The 14192-nt window shown below is 34.2% G+C and overlaps 3 protein-coding genes across 3 annotated transcripts; 2 read left to right on the forward strand and 1 right to left on the reverse strand.

The window, feature by feature from the left end:
- The first annotated feature begins 1736 nt into the window (after positions 1–1736).
- Positions 1737–3443, forward strand: LOC129300706 (rac-like GTP-binding protein RAC2). Its single transcript, XM_054939282.1, has 6 exons — positions 1737–2087; positions 2184–2271; positions 2350–2459; positions 2532–2595; positions 2700–2932; positions 3151–3443. The coding sequence occupies exons 1-5, from the start codon at positions 1989–1991 to the stop codon at positions 2774–2776; spliced, it is 438 nt and encodes a 145-aa protein (XP_054795257.1). The 5' UTR covers positions 1737–1988; the 3' UTR covers positions 2777–2932; positions 3151–3443.
- Positions 3444–5122: 1679 nt separating this feature from the next.
- LOC129300708 (acyl-coenzyme A oxidase 3, peroxisomal-like) lies at positions 5123–10457 on the forward strand. Its single transcript, XM_054939283.1, is given in 14 exon segments — positions 5123–5703; positions 5952–6069; positions 6175–6282; positions 6381–6553; positions 6649–6748; positions 6859–6933; positions 7028–7158; positions 8352–8487; positions 8569–8598; positions 8600–8689; positions 9258–9404; positions 9504–9608; positions 9693–9792; positions 9926–10457. Coding segments are annotated over 14 exon segments (2019 nt in total). The 5' UTR covers positions 5123–5248; the 3' UTR covers positions 10177–10457.
- A 2555-nt stretch (positions 10458–13012) lies between these two features.
- Positions 13013–14052, reverse strand: LOC129300709 (transcription factor VOZ1-like). Its single transcript, XM_054939284.1, has 2 exons — positions 13491–14052; positions 13013–13293 (listed from the first exon to the last, which is right to left on the reverse strand). Exons 1-2 carry the CDS (start codon positions 14020–14022, stop codon positions 13013–13015), a joined length of 813 nt encoding a protein of 270 aa, XP_054795259.1. The 5' UTR covers positions 14023–14052.
- Between the last annotated feature and the right edge of the window lie 140 nt (positions 14053–14192).

Here is a 14192-nt window from a genome sequence, read left to right on the forward strand (position 1 = left end):
AAGTTAATTATTAAAAATAAATAATAGAAGTAAATAGTAATCCTTTTTTTATGTGAAAATACAAGTAATTCGTTTTTACTTTATATAATGTATAAAGCAAAATATCCCAGCCAGGATATAAGTTTATATTTTTTTAACGAGATAATTTTTTATTTCAAACAAAATTAGATAGTTTATTAATATATCAGTATCAATATAAAATATCATACTTATAATAAGATAAATTATTAAAAAGTTATGAAACTTAACTTAATATCCACGCAATTCAAGTCAGCTTAAATATATTAATCTGCATTAATAATAAGCCATAAAACATAAAAGGCTTCTTTTGGAGTTTTGGTATTATTTTATTTTTTAATCCTTTGACACATACTTTGTCAGAATATGTACATATTTTAATAGAATTTAAAAGTTGGTAAGTGTAATCTCTTAAAAAGTTTTAAGTTATTATATATTTCATGCATTCACAAAAATAATATTGGGTTATTTTTATAAATTTTATCTTGTAATTGTTATAACTTAAAAAATTTAATGTTATGCTTTTTAAAAAAACTTAGGTATTTAAATTTATATTTTTGGAATACTTGTTTTCAGTCAAATTAATGTATAAATTTAAGTATCTGAATTTTCTCTAATTATATAATTGATTAAAAAAAATACGAGTAACATGTTATAAATATAAATATAAAATATAGAATAATAACTTGTAAATCATCATCAATAACAAAATAAAATATAATTTTAGTACTATAATTTTTATCTCTTTATTAAAGCAAATTGACCAAGTTGGTGTCCGGCGATAACTTTGAAGAAACCAATGACCGTGAAAGATAGGATTCCATATAGTAATCTCATCATTACAATTAAAGCCATTGTTTTTGGAGCCGTTGTCTGCTTCAACCTTCAAGATAATTCTTCACTCACATATGAAGAGTAACTCAGCCAGTTCAAGCTATAGCTTTATGTGAGCCTGTCAAGGACTTAGAGAGCAAAAGAAAATCCAGGAACACAATTTCAAAGAGCTTGGAGAAAGTGTAAAGTGAAAAGGAAAATGAAGGAGTAGAAGATGGGTGACATTATTATTCTTGGTGTATTAATAAAGTTTGAAAAAGTACTTTGTATATTAACAATTCAGATCTCCGTTTAAAAGAAAGAGAGACAATATTAGTTGGTACTGAAACATAATATATTAAGATGTCACAGGTTATTAATTAAAGTATATATAAGATTATTTTATAAGAAAAACTTTGCTTTGGTGATAAAACACATGATGGATCTTCAATAACGCCAACCACCCAATAAAGCTGGATAAATCCAGTAAAGCCCAGATCAGGAAAATGATTCATATTTGAGATTTGGGAGTGTGATATACTAGTGACTTGGGAGTGTGATACAGTGGAAAAAGTAAAGCGAATGGTTTTAATTTTTCCACTATATTCACAGTTTCTGTCACCTTATTATGACATTGATTAATTCTACTTGATATCATGCTTACGTTGGTGATATGTGAACCTCCATTTTAAACCATATGATTTTTCAATTTTCATTACACTGGTTCTGCTTTGAATCACTGCTTCTTTGTTGGGCAAGCAATACTTACATTCTAAATGCTCATAATTCAGCCTGTGCCTTGCACAATACTTAACCAACTGACACTAGTGCAGCACCAAACGCCCTCGTTGCTGATATAAAAGCAACGGCCTTCCCTTAAAGAAACAGAAAGCCGAAGCCAATAATGGTAAAGATTAAAGATACACAATAAAGTTGGTGCTTTGGGGCTCATCCTATTAAATGCTACCCTCCTCCCCCTCCATTGCTATTCAAATTCAAACTAAACCCTCTTTCTCTCTCTCTTTCCATCTAAATATCCCTCGTCCTCTCTCCTTTTTGTAGTTCTATTTCAAAACTTTCGAGTGAAAGTGATATTCTTCTTGTCATGGAAGCAGCAAGATAGTAATATAAGGTGCAGAAAACAGAGGATTCTGGAAATGAACACAGCAAGATTTATCAAGTGTGTCACCGTTGGCGATGGAGCTGTGGGGAAGACCTGCATGCTCATTTCCTACACCAGCAACACTTTCCCAACGGTATGATGACACACGATGTTTATCTTAAAATTGTTTGAACTTGCCGTTTTGGTTTGCATGGTGTCTGACAAAAAAGGACATTTTCTCCTTGGAAAGGACTATGTGCCAACAGTTTTTGACAACTTCAGCGCAAATGTGGCGGTTGATGGCAGCACAGTTAACCTGGGATTGTGGGACACTGCTGGTAAGTATAATTTAAGTAAGGTGGGTAATAGAGTGATTTAGCTTACTTTAATGATCTAATGTTGCTTGATTGGATCAGGGCAGGAGGATTATAACAGGCTTAGGCCTTTGAGCTACAGAGGAGCAGATGTGTTCTTGCTTGCCTTCTCTCTCATCAGCAGAGCCAGCTATGAGAATATCTCTAAAAAGGTTCTCCTCAAATTCACCAAAAACGCAACATTTTTTAGATGTCAGAATCTGACACTGAGTTTGTGTTTGCAGTGGATTCCTGAACTGAGACATTATGCCCCAAATGTACCAGTTATACTTGTGGGAACCAAGCTTGGTATTTTCAGCTATAACTATAATTTACTGAATTCCGTCAGTTTAAAGCTGCAAATTTATGAGCTGAGATAGCAATGCAATTATATATGATGATTATCACTGCAGATTTGAGGGGAGACAGGCAGTATCTGATCGATCATCCTAGTGCTAAGCCTATAACTACTGCCCAGGCAAGTTGTTAAAAGGTGTTTTAAGGCTAACACAGTTTAGCTTGCATGAATCTGAATGAAGTTCCTTTTAAGTCACACGTAAATCTTGTAATCCTTCAACAGGGAGAAGAATTGAAGAAGGCCATCGGTGCTGCTTCATACATAGAGTGCAGCGCAAAAACTCAGCAGGTTCTTTTTTTCATTTACTCACGCCTCTAAATTGCAGTAGAATTCTCTCTCTTATCATGAAGTTTTCCAGCTTATAACAGCATGACAAAATGAGTAATAAAGATTAAGTGATAGATAACTGATCTCGAGCAAATCGGCAACAACATGAACTAGAAACTTTGGGAGTGAACTAAGAATTTTGCTTGAGCTTGATAGAGTGCGTTCGATGCAATGTTCAGAATGTGAAGGCCGTGTTTGATGCTGCGATCAAGGTTGTGTTACAGCCACCTAAGACAAGGAAAAAGGGAAAGAAGACCAGGCCCTGTGTAGTCCTATAAATTAGTATTCAATTTTTATTTTGGTTCTTCCGATCTTGTGATAATTTACAGCCTTCCCAAGTTCTGTGTTCAGATTGCTATCCTTGAACATGCGTACTTGTTCTACTTCATGTTCTAAATGTATCTCCTGGATACAAGCAGTGTGTATTCAATATAATGGACAAGTTAATATCAGATCTGATTAAAATGTGTTATCTGCCTTGTAGTCAATTTCGGTTTCGTTGTTGGGACAATTCACCTTCACTGGATGCGATGTGCTACGATCGTTTTATTACAGTCATCTCAACTTAGCTAGACAGGTAGCATTTTTTTTTAAAATGATTTTGATATAATTAAAAATGTTTAGATGATTTAGTCAAATCTATTTTAAATGTATAAATTACCATAAAAAGCATTTACTTATTTAAAATGTAAATATTAATTTCAGGTGTATAATATTATTAAATTTATTGAAATCTATTTATAAAATATAATATTATTAAATTTTAGCATAAGAATTTACTTTACTATCATTATTTATTTCCCATATGTTGAAGTAGGATACACAAACCCTTAATACGAAATCAAGCCATTGATGGCATCAGAATATGTGTCAATGGAGATGAGAGGAGGACCAAGCATAGTTGGAGTGGAGATATGTTGAAAGCTCGAATGACATCTAAAAGGTTGAAACTAGTTGGAGGGGTAAGTCTGGCGAGAAAAAAATTCTGACAAATAATAAATGACTAATGATATAATTGAATTGAGTAAGCTACTTCTCTCGCCTGATGGAAAAACATAATTTGGGTGTAAATAATTGATTATAAAAAACAGACATGTATGGGTATTTTTTGCCCAAACCATAATTTTAGTCAAAATAATCCATAATAAGGGAAATCCAAACAGGCGCTTAGACTTTCTTGGCCAAACAAGTTAACGAGTTTGACAGGCAAGATTCAACTGCTTTGACGCAGTCAACTAGGAAGTGCCCAAATGAAAAAAAAAAAAAAAAAATCTTCATTTGCATCGCTTGTTTGTGTGTGAGAGGGTCAGGCACCCAAAAAAAAAAAAAAAAATATATATATATATATGCCGATTTTAATACTTACTCTATCACAAAATATATGACAATATTGGAAAAAAATTTTACTTTTTACTTTAAAATATAGAACAATTTTAACAAATTAATATTTTATTAATGATTTTTTAATATTATTTTTTAAGTGGAGAGAGAATTGAAATGATATTTTAGTATATTTTCTTGAAACCATACTATATGATATTTTTTAAAAATCTTGTTTAACTCGAAATATAAAACATTAGATAACTTTTATAATTATTTTTTTAAACTATATTCCTACTTTATTTATTACTTTCTTTCAAAAAAATAATTCATTAAAATTTTAATTATTATCATTAAAGTACTTATATAGAGTATTTAATAAGATTAAAATTAAAAAGATGTAATTTTTTAAAAATAGTTAAAGTTTCAATTAATATTTTTCATAAATCATTAATTAATTACAAATATCTTATATTTTGATTCGAAGGAAGTAATAATTAAGTGTGAAATGATATTTTTTAAAAGTTTATAATTTTGTTATAAAAAAGTAAATTTATAAAATATTATTAGTATGTATAATTTTATTTTAAATTACCTTATAATTATGAAGGGAGTATCAAATATTTTTTGTCCATAAAAAGTCTATTTTTCCTTCTCATCAAACAAATTTTACGGTTATGAATTCAATTCTTTTTTTTTTTTTTTGCCGACTATTATGAATTCAATTCAAATTCAAAATTTTAAAATCTATCTTCCCCTAAGCATTCCATTAAAAAAGAGGACTAAAGTGTCATGAGCATATGACATAAAATATTAAGGTCTCTCCATTTGATCCTATCCTTCCCCACCTTCTTCCTAAAGTCGCCCCATTGAGAATTGAGACGTTATTAACGTATATCATCATCTCTGTCTGACTTGTGTGTTTTCCTTCATAGCTTTTAGTTTCTTCGTTTTCCCATGGACCGTGCTTCATGGCGAACCCGGGTGCTCTCCGGCCACCTCCTTCACTCTTCTTCGCCGTCAATTCTCCGACCCAACGCCTGCCTCCATTACTCTCCGCCGGAAGTGTCCGAGCCCTTTGCTTTCGACATCAAACATATGCGGAAGCTCATGGACGGTCACAATCTGGACGATCGGGATTGGTTGTTTAGCTTGATCATGCATAGCAACCTCTTCAACCCTAAGAGATTGGGGGGTAGGGTCTTCGTCTCTCCCGATTATAACCAGTCCATGGAACAGCAAAGAGAGATGACTATGAAGCGCATTGAGTACCAGTTGGATCGTGGCGTCTTCCAAGGTTGGCTTACGGGTACGGGGCCTGAGTTCGAACTAAGGAGGTTTGCGCTCCATGAGGTTCTTGGGATGTATGACCACGCCATCGCTATTAAGCTTGGCGTCCATTTCTTCTTGTGGTATGCTTATTGTTTTCTCAGTTTTAGGAGGGTGAGAAGAGGTGTTTATATTGCCGTTGTGAATAAGAAAGAAGTTCATAGTTTTTGAGGGATGTGGTGGTGTTTTTTTTTTTTTTGGCCCCTTCTGTAAAAGACGACACATGTTGCTAGTAAAAGTAGATCAGAGAAGTTGTTATTTGAATTTCTTAAAATGTCAAATGTAACGGATGATCTAACTGCTAGTATCTCTGATGTATAATTGATCTCAGGGGTGGAGCCATACGGTTTCTGGGAACCAAGCGCCATCATGACAAGTGGTTGAGAGACACTGAAAATTATATGATCAAGGGTTGTTTTGCTATGACTGAGTTGGGCCATGGAAGTAATGTATGTGAAGGTTGTTCGATCAGGCTTGAGTATTGGGGTCCATATGTGGCTTATTATGTGCTGCCTTGTCAATCTTAACAATTCTTTTTGCACTAATGTTTATAGGTCCGAGGAATTGAAACAGTTGCTACCTATGATTCAATCACTGGGGAGTTTGTCATTAATACTCCATGTGAATCTGCTCAGAAGTATTGGATAGGGGGTGCGGGAAAAGTGAGATTGCTTTTACATCATTTTTTATAATTATTTTAGGAATCTATTCGTCATAAGATTGTTTTAGTATTAGCATTTATCCTTTTGTTTATATTCAGCATGCAACACATACCATAGTCTTTTCGCAACTCAACATTAATGGAAGCAACCAAGGTGTCCATGCATTTATTGCCCAAATCAGGGACTCAGATGGAAACACATGTCCAAACATCAGAATAGCTGATTGTGGTCATAAAATTGGTTTAAATGGAGTTGATAATGGTCGTATATGGTAATAACAACTCCTTTTGTTTTTTACAAGGTCTATCTATGTATTTTTTATTTTAAAAATGTTAACCTTCAAATGTTCTGGACATTTATATTTAGGTTTGACAACGTGAGAATACCCAGGGAGAATTTGTTGAATTCAGTGGCTGATGTTTCGTCAAACGGCCAATATTTGAGTGCAATAAAGGATCCAGATCAGGTGATTATTTTATTGGAGGGCTAAAATCCTCTTTGGTCTGTTTGTTTTCTTCTTCTCTCCTTGAGTAATCTTTGCCAAATGTCTTGTATTGGATGTCATTCTTGCTCCAGAGGTTTGCAGCATTCTTGGCTCCGTTGACTTTTGGCCGTGTAACTATTGCTGTCAGTGCTGTTTACGTGTCCAAGGTAATGTACTTGGTGCCTTTACTATGCCTTGGGCATCTGATCATGTTCCTTCCATTCAACATCTTACATTGTCATATCAATCATTTGCTTCCAGATTAGCTTAGCCATTGCCATACGGTATGCATTGACAAGGCGGGCCTTTTCTATTACACCAAATGGGCCTGAAGTCCTATTGCTTGATTACCCAATTCATCAGCAGCGTTTAATGCCTTTACTTGCAAAAGTGTAAGTTCTCCGAGAAAGACTTTTTCATTGCATTCAATTCTTTCAGTAAGCAACATTTAGTGAGAGATAAACTGAGCAGTCATTTCTTACTGTTGTCTAATTTTCTGGCTTTTGGTGTAAATATATACCATTTAAAAGTTCAAATCATTCGGCAACATGAGGGCCCCAAGAATTTTTCTTTTGTGCTTTTCTTTGAAAATTTAGAGGAATTTCAGTCTACTTTAATTATAGTCATTATTTTTCAGGTAATTGCTAAGTTGTTTTTTTGTTACTATAAGGCAGATACTTCTTGTTGTGCAGCAAGCCAAGGCTAGAAGAGTGCTATGAAATGAGGAAATTAGAATGGCATGAAATTATTACTTGCCTGATACAATTGACGATTTATTCCAGGATGTAGATGTAAGAAAGGACTTGTGACTATGTTGCAGATCTTTAGTCATGAAAAATAGCTTGGGAGTTCCACCTGTCCTTATGATGAGGCTGCCTGTTTATATAATTGAATTTTTTCTTTCAGGCACCACGTGCTTAATTATGCCATTAAAGATTTACCCCCTATAATGTTAGACCACCGACCATCCAGAGTCTCTTAAAGGCAAAAGTGTTTCTATGTGCACGTGATCTGTAAATGCCTTCCAAACTTGTTTAGTAACTTTAGTTCCTTTACTTAGCATTAACAAAATGAACTTATTGAAAACCATATTTAATTTCAACAAAAGAAAGTTATGACCAGACCAATTTCTTGGAATCCCATCTTGCAAGCTCCAGAGTAAATCAAATAAGCTGGAAGTTCAACTTAGATGTAGTAAATGGTTTTTAGATATCATTTTATTGTTGTGACTGTGCTCAATATCTTTCTCATGTAGGAAATAATTAACCATATCACTGATATTGTTTAAACGTTTGCAGAAAACATTTTATGAAATTATGAATGGATAGGGGCATGTTTCTTGAACTCAATAACCAACCACCATATCAAGTGAAATGTAGCCATTGAATGTATTAGGCAACTGAAGTGTATTGACGGTGGACTTTGCCTTCTTGGAAAACACATGCATTTTGCTCCCCCCCACTCCTCTATGTGACCAATTTTTCTAGACTCTGAACACAGTAAAAGGTCACTATGCTGGTTTGACCATTGACAGATGCATAGTGGCCTGACCTGTTGATGTTCATTTCCGTCCTCTGTGTTGCAGATATGCAATGAGTTTTGCTGCAAATGACTTAAAAATGATGTATGTGAAAAGGTCACCTCAGTCAAACAAAACCATTCATGTTGTTTCTAGTTCATACAAGGCTACATTTACATGGAATAATATGCGAATTCTTCAGGTAAGTATAGAGAAATTATAGTTAGGTTTGATAAATTATTTGTTATTAAACTCACAAAAGTTCTATTTATGCACAAACCAGGAATGTCGTGAAGCCTGTGGTGGACAAGGTTATAAAAACTGAAAATCGTGTTGGTCATTTGATGGGTGAATATGATGTGCAGTCAACTTTTGAGGGGGACAACCATGTTCTGATGCAGCAGGTACGCTGTAGTAAACTGTTGATTATGATGTACCATATTTAAGCACTTTTTTTTCCCCCTAGCCTCGAAGTTTTGTTGTGTTTGCTGGAAAAGTAATAAATGAATCTGGCTGTGAAGGCTTCATATTCTACTTTACTACCCATCAAAGACAATATATTCTTAGTCTGACTAATAGTTTAAACTTTTAGGTTTTTTAGGTGTATTGACAGAAATGAATATATTTTACATATTAAATTATACTGTTTAGTTTACCTGGGATATTTAAAACATACTATTTTCTGGGATTTGAGATTTGCAAACTTTGTTAAGCACTTAGGACTTCTATGTTGGCACCACTTGAGTTTCATGAGGATTTTTTTTTTTTAAATACAATTACACATTATTCATGGGCTAAGCTGGGTAGGATCACATTGGTGGTGAAGCTCTTCCAATGAGTATTTAACACAGTTGCATACCCAGAACTTGAGTTTCATGAGATTTTATTCATGCTAATTTTAAGCTTCCTTTCAAACTTTTTTCTTTGTTCTATTTGATGTATAAAATTCATTGGTGCTATATTTCAACACAGGTCAGCAAAGCACTTCTTGCAGAATACATAGCAAATCAGAAGAAAAACAAACCATTTGCTGGTTTGGGATTGGAGTACATGAACAAACCTCAGCCTGTTATCCCATCACTGCTAACTAGTTCTACCATAAGGAGCAACCAATATCAGGTGATTTCATGGGACCTTCTGAATTTGGATGATCAGGTTGAAATTTACTACTTGCCTCTTATTATTTTTTGGCACATTGCTTACCTCTTATTTACACAGATTGACATGTTCCGTTTAAGAGAGCGAGATCTTTTGAGTCGTTTTGCTGCTAAGGTATCAGAATATAAGGCTCAGGGAGAAAGTGCAGAGTCAGCCTTCATTCAAGTAAGAACAAGATTCTTCCCTGTTTTGTCAATTATCCCTTCATCCCTTCTCTGTCTTACAGTTCGAAACTCTTTTCTGTACCAGAGTTTTCAGCTTGCTGAGGACTTAGGTAGAGCTTTCTCAGAACGAGCAATGCTGCAAACCTTCATGGATGCTGAATCTGCTTTACCAGCTGGTTCTTGAAGGTATAAGTAAAACTCGATTTTGTTTCCCCTTCATTTAAAATGCGTGCTATAAAATGCAGCTAGGATTTTTGGATACTGAGTTCAAGAGGTTAAACAAGCCCATTTACTCATAATTGCATATGTTTAATCGGCAGAATATCTTAGGGCTTTTGAGATCCATGTATGCTTTGATTTGCTTGGATGAAGATGCTTCCTTCCTCCGATATAAATACTTTTCAAGAGATGAAGCTATTGCAGTAAGGAAAGAAGTGACAAAACTCTCTTCTGAACTTCGACCACATGCACTCGCCCTGGTCAGTTCCTTTGGTATTCCTGATGCTTTTTTGAGCCCTATTGCTTATGACTGGATCGACTCAAATTCCTGGGCTTCTGTTGAACATTGATTGCTGATGGCAAAATGTGAGCATACCTAGCAAAATGTGGTTGTTTTGTTTTCTGTGTCAGCTAAACATGGCTCCGTATAATATATATTTGAAAAATGAGTTGTATTATTCGTGACTGATGAATAACGCAGATTGTTACAAATCTTATCATATATCGATATATTGATGAGTGTAACATTTTAGCTTGTAAGTAACAGCAGTTGGACAAATAAAACTGCCTAAACAAGAGATGTTTATGTTTAATGATCTATATGTAGCATGAACCGGATTAGATGCATGAAGTGTAGTTGTTCTTTACGACTAACAATTATTATTAAGTTTTACCTTTTTAGAAAGTACTCTTATGTTCAAAAATGTAAAGTATTTTTAAGAGATTGGATGTTAAAAAATATGAGACATTTTTAGTCATTTAAAGTGTAATCATTACCTTTTTTTTTCAAAAGTGCCCTATTGAATAGATCACTTATATTTTTTTTTGGGGTGAAACATCCTATTAAATAGGGGTAAATATGAAAAGATAGAGTTAGTTTAAAAATAAGTAACTACATCGGGAGGTGAGATTAGGTTAAAACGCCTTATATTTTTGAACGGAGGGAATATATAATAAAATTTTCATTTTGGTTATTACTATTAGAGGCTGTTTTGCCCAGAATTCTGTTGTGAAGTGTATTTTGTGCATTTGGAATTTTATTCTTTGAATACTCTCCTATTGAATTGAAGAGAAGTTGCAAAGGGGATAACGTTTCAGTTTATAACCCACATAAAATTAGGATATGTTTGCCTTCTCTGTTGAAGCCTTCTCTGTTGAAGCAAATCCTTGAGACCTTGACAGCTGCGGACTCATCAATGAAAAGCTTTGCAGCACAGACTTCTCTCCAAAAGAAAGGTTGTTTGTTTTGGACGGGTACATGTCATTTGTCGAAGAGTTGCCTTTGCCTCTCTGTGATTAAACATAATTACTTTAACACTCTCAGTGAAGCTTTTCGATCTCAGTAATTTGTTGCATTAGCGTATCCCTGTTTCGCTAGCTATTTGTGACACCAAGAAACAAGGTACCTAAAAATCCAAGAATAGGACCTTATTGGTAGCGTGTCAGCATCTTTCTCCATGGAGAATTTATTATATTTATACATTTTATCAATTATGTTTCAAATATGAGACACCGTGAGATTATGGGTTCTATTTTGTTTATTGTGGAATGGAGATATCTTTAGCAAGAGCCAAGGGGAGAAGTAATGAACAAACTACTAACTATTCACAACCTAATAATCAACTCCACCAGAACTCAATTTTTTACATACGCCTCCTCTTTCAAGTGGGCCAATCGACTTTAGCAATAAGAACATTATTTTTTTTTTCCCTGCCAAAGCATATTGGAAGAAAAATTCTGAAGGCAGAATGCAAAATGTTGTGAGCATAGGAATTTCAGTTCTCTAAAGTATTTTACTTTTTTTCACTTTTTGAGAGGACCAGTTTTCCATATCACCACCTCATAAAAATTAGGATAAAGGTGCAAATTTAATTATATATTATTTTTCGAGAAGCATCTAATATCTTAAACTATTAGATAGTGCAAAATAAATTATAAACTTTTAAAAATAGAACATTTAATAGCCCGTCGTTAACTTTAGCTAACGAATGTTATGTGGGGCTTATAATGACACGGATGGAGCATGATATGTTAGTATGATAGATGCAAATTTAGTCATAAACTATCTTTTGAGGTATTAGGTAGTCTGTACTATAAAAAAAGGACCATCCAATGCATTCTTCTTAATTTTGATTAAACACCATTTATTTTCATATTTATAAAGTCTATAAAGTATCAAACTCTCCAATATTCTTGCCTTCATTCTCAATATTAAGTCAAGAAGAAAAGATTCATAGAATTCTTATTTAAAGACATTTACAAGAATGATGCCAATGAAATAAAAGTTTGGTTTTATTACGTATGGAAGAAGCCTCATTCTAGCTTAGTTTAATCACAAATTATTTTTTCTACTTTGTTAGTTCGTCTTCATAAATGTTTTTAAATAAGAACTTTTTGAGCATCTTCTTCTTGAGTTGAGAGTGAAAACAAAGATAAGAAAATCGAAGAGATTGATGCTTTATGAGTTTCATAAGTATGAAAAAATAATGCTTAGTCAAAATTAAGGAAAAAGTGTTGGATGATCTTTTTTTTATAGTAAAGGTTACATAATGCTCCTCGAAACATAATTCATGACTAAAACACCTTTATCATGTTGATGGGTGTCATTATAACCCTACATAACGTCTGTCAGTTGAAGTTAACGATAAGTTACTAGATGTTTCATTTTTGAAAGTTCATAATTTATTTTACATCATTTGATAAATTAAGCTACCAGATGCTCTTTAAAAAATAGTATATGACCAAATTTACACCTTTACCTTAAAAATTATATTACCCTAAGGAATAAACATTTTATTAGCAAGAAAAGATTGACTAGTTTCTATGACACCAATATCCAAAAGCAGTATAATAACTATGAGATGAACTTGTAATTGGACTCGTTCACCCATTAAAATACTCATATGACATTTCCAATGAATGTCAAAGAGTTTCCAAATGTTGTCATGCATGCCCAAAGATCTACATTTGGCAAAACCAACCTACGGAGTGTATTTTTCCCCCAATTTTTTTCACGAGACACAATATTTGCCAGTACCACACTAGGCCATTGGTTATCCATCACATAGGATCTGGTCATTTTTTTACGGAACATCGGCAGTTAGCTTTCCCATCTTGTTCTGTATATCAGCAAGAGATTCCTTGGTCACTTTTCCTTTAGGACTTTTCTTTTTTTGTCCACAAGCTTTATTCCAGTCTATATAATGCGTAACCATCATGCTTATTCACTGCATATTCATACAAATGCCACTCAAGATAACTTAGAGGCTGAGGATCCATGTAATAGGACCTCTTTTGTCCCCCATATTCCTTCATCACTTGCTTCCTTGATTCATGCCAACCACGTCCGCTATAATCTGGGAGTGATCTTTGTTTTCTGTTTCCACTATCAAAAGCCCTTCTAGGCTTGTCAAAAAAGAGCCATTCCCGCACCATTTCACCCTCAAAAAGAGAAAGATCAAATAACTCTGCAACAACACGGAGAAGCCAATAATTCAAACTAGAACAATACTGACGACTAGCTGCATTGAACAGCCCAGGGAGAAACAAAAAATTTGCACTACACTTCATGCAAGCAAACATGATGCTAGAAGTCTATAAAAGATTACATGAACAAGTTACACAGTGAGATACTTACAAAGAATAAGAGTTCATGCAAACTTACCAGGAGCATTCCAAGGGGATTTAGTTGAAGCAGCACCTTCACAATTAGGGATGCCCACCTCCTTACCCAGCGTCTTCGCATTAACAGCAGCAAACAAAGGACCATCCTTAACGCCAATGCCCCCAGGACGCAAAATTGGAGTCATGCCAGGAAGACCCTCATTATTTGCCAAAAGCTCATGCGAACTACAGCAGTAGTCCTGGCAACATTTTAACCCTTGAGCAGGCCTAAAGCAATCCCATAAAGCACATTTCGGGCCTAAAAAAGCAGAAGGTGGAGGGCATATATTTGGAAGAATATTAGGCATAATATCCTCTCCAGACTGTTGGATATCATCAACTCCAACAAAAACATTGCAATCAAAATTGTCATCTAAAATAAATTGATCTGGATCCGTGCTTTTTATTGCTGAGTTTTGCCTGTATTCCTGATATATATCGCACTGTTCAATCAAATCAGATTTATGACCTCCTGTGAAGTAATTTACATCTTGATTTAAATTGAATTGATGGTCATCCGATTGAGTTATCATAACTAAGTTATTAACAGCGTTTGGCTGTTTGTAGTTGAAGCAGCTCCTTCATATTGGGAAAAGTCTTCCAGAGCATGACCTTGTTGGTCCTCACCAGAACACTTCTGCGATGTACATAGCATCTATTAAAGAGACAATCTATGAAGAACCGCAAACAAATAAAAGATGAA

Source organism: Prosopis cineraria, unplaced genomic scaffold (assembly GCF_029017545.1).
Source record: "Prosopis cineraria cultivar Desert tree isolate PC_DT_omini unplaced genomic scaffold, ASM2901754v1 PC1713, whole genome shotgun sequence".
NCBI classification, from domain to species: domain Eukaryota; kingdom Viridiplantae; phylum Streptophyta; class Magnoliopsida; order Fabales; family Fabaceae; genus Prosopis; species Prosopis cineraria.

Excerpts from the sequence above, each read along its gene's own strand:
- LOC129300706 (XM_054939282.1), top strand. The coding sequence starts at position 1,989 with ATGAACACAGCAAGATTTATCAAGTGTGTCACCGTTGGCGATGGAGCT. Across the intron at positions 2,088-2,183 it reads CCAGCAACACTTTCCCAACG|GACTATGTGCCAACAGTTTT; the intron begins GTATGATGACAC and ends CTCCTTGGAAAG. Across the intron at positions 2,460-2,531 it reads ATGAGAATATCTCTAAAAAG|TGGATTCCTGAACTGAGACA; the intron begins GTTCTCCTCAAA and ends TTGTGTTTGCAG.
- LOC129300709 (XM_054939284.1), bottom strand. The coding sequence starts at position 14,022 with ATGATAACTCAATCGGATGACCATCAATTCAATTTAAATCAAGATGTA. Across the intron at positions 13,294-13,490 it reads ATCCCCTTGGAATGCTCCTG|AGTTATTTGATCTTTCTCTT; the intron begins GTAAGTTTGCAT and ends GTGTTGTTGCAG.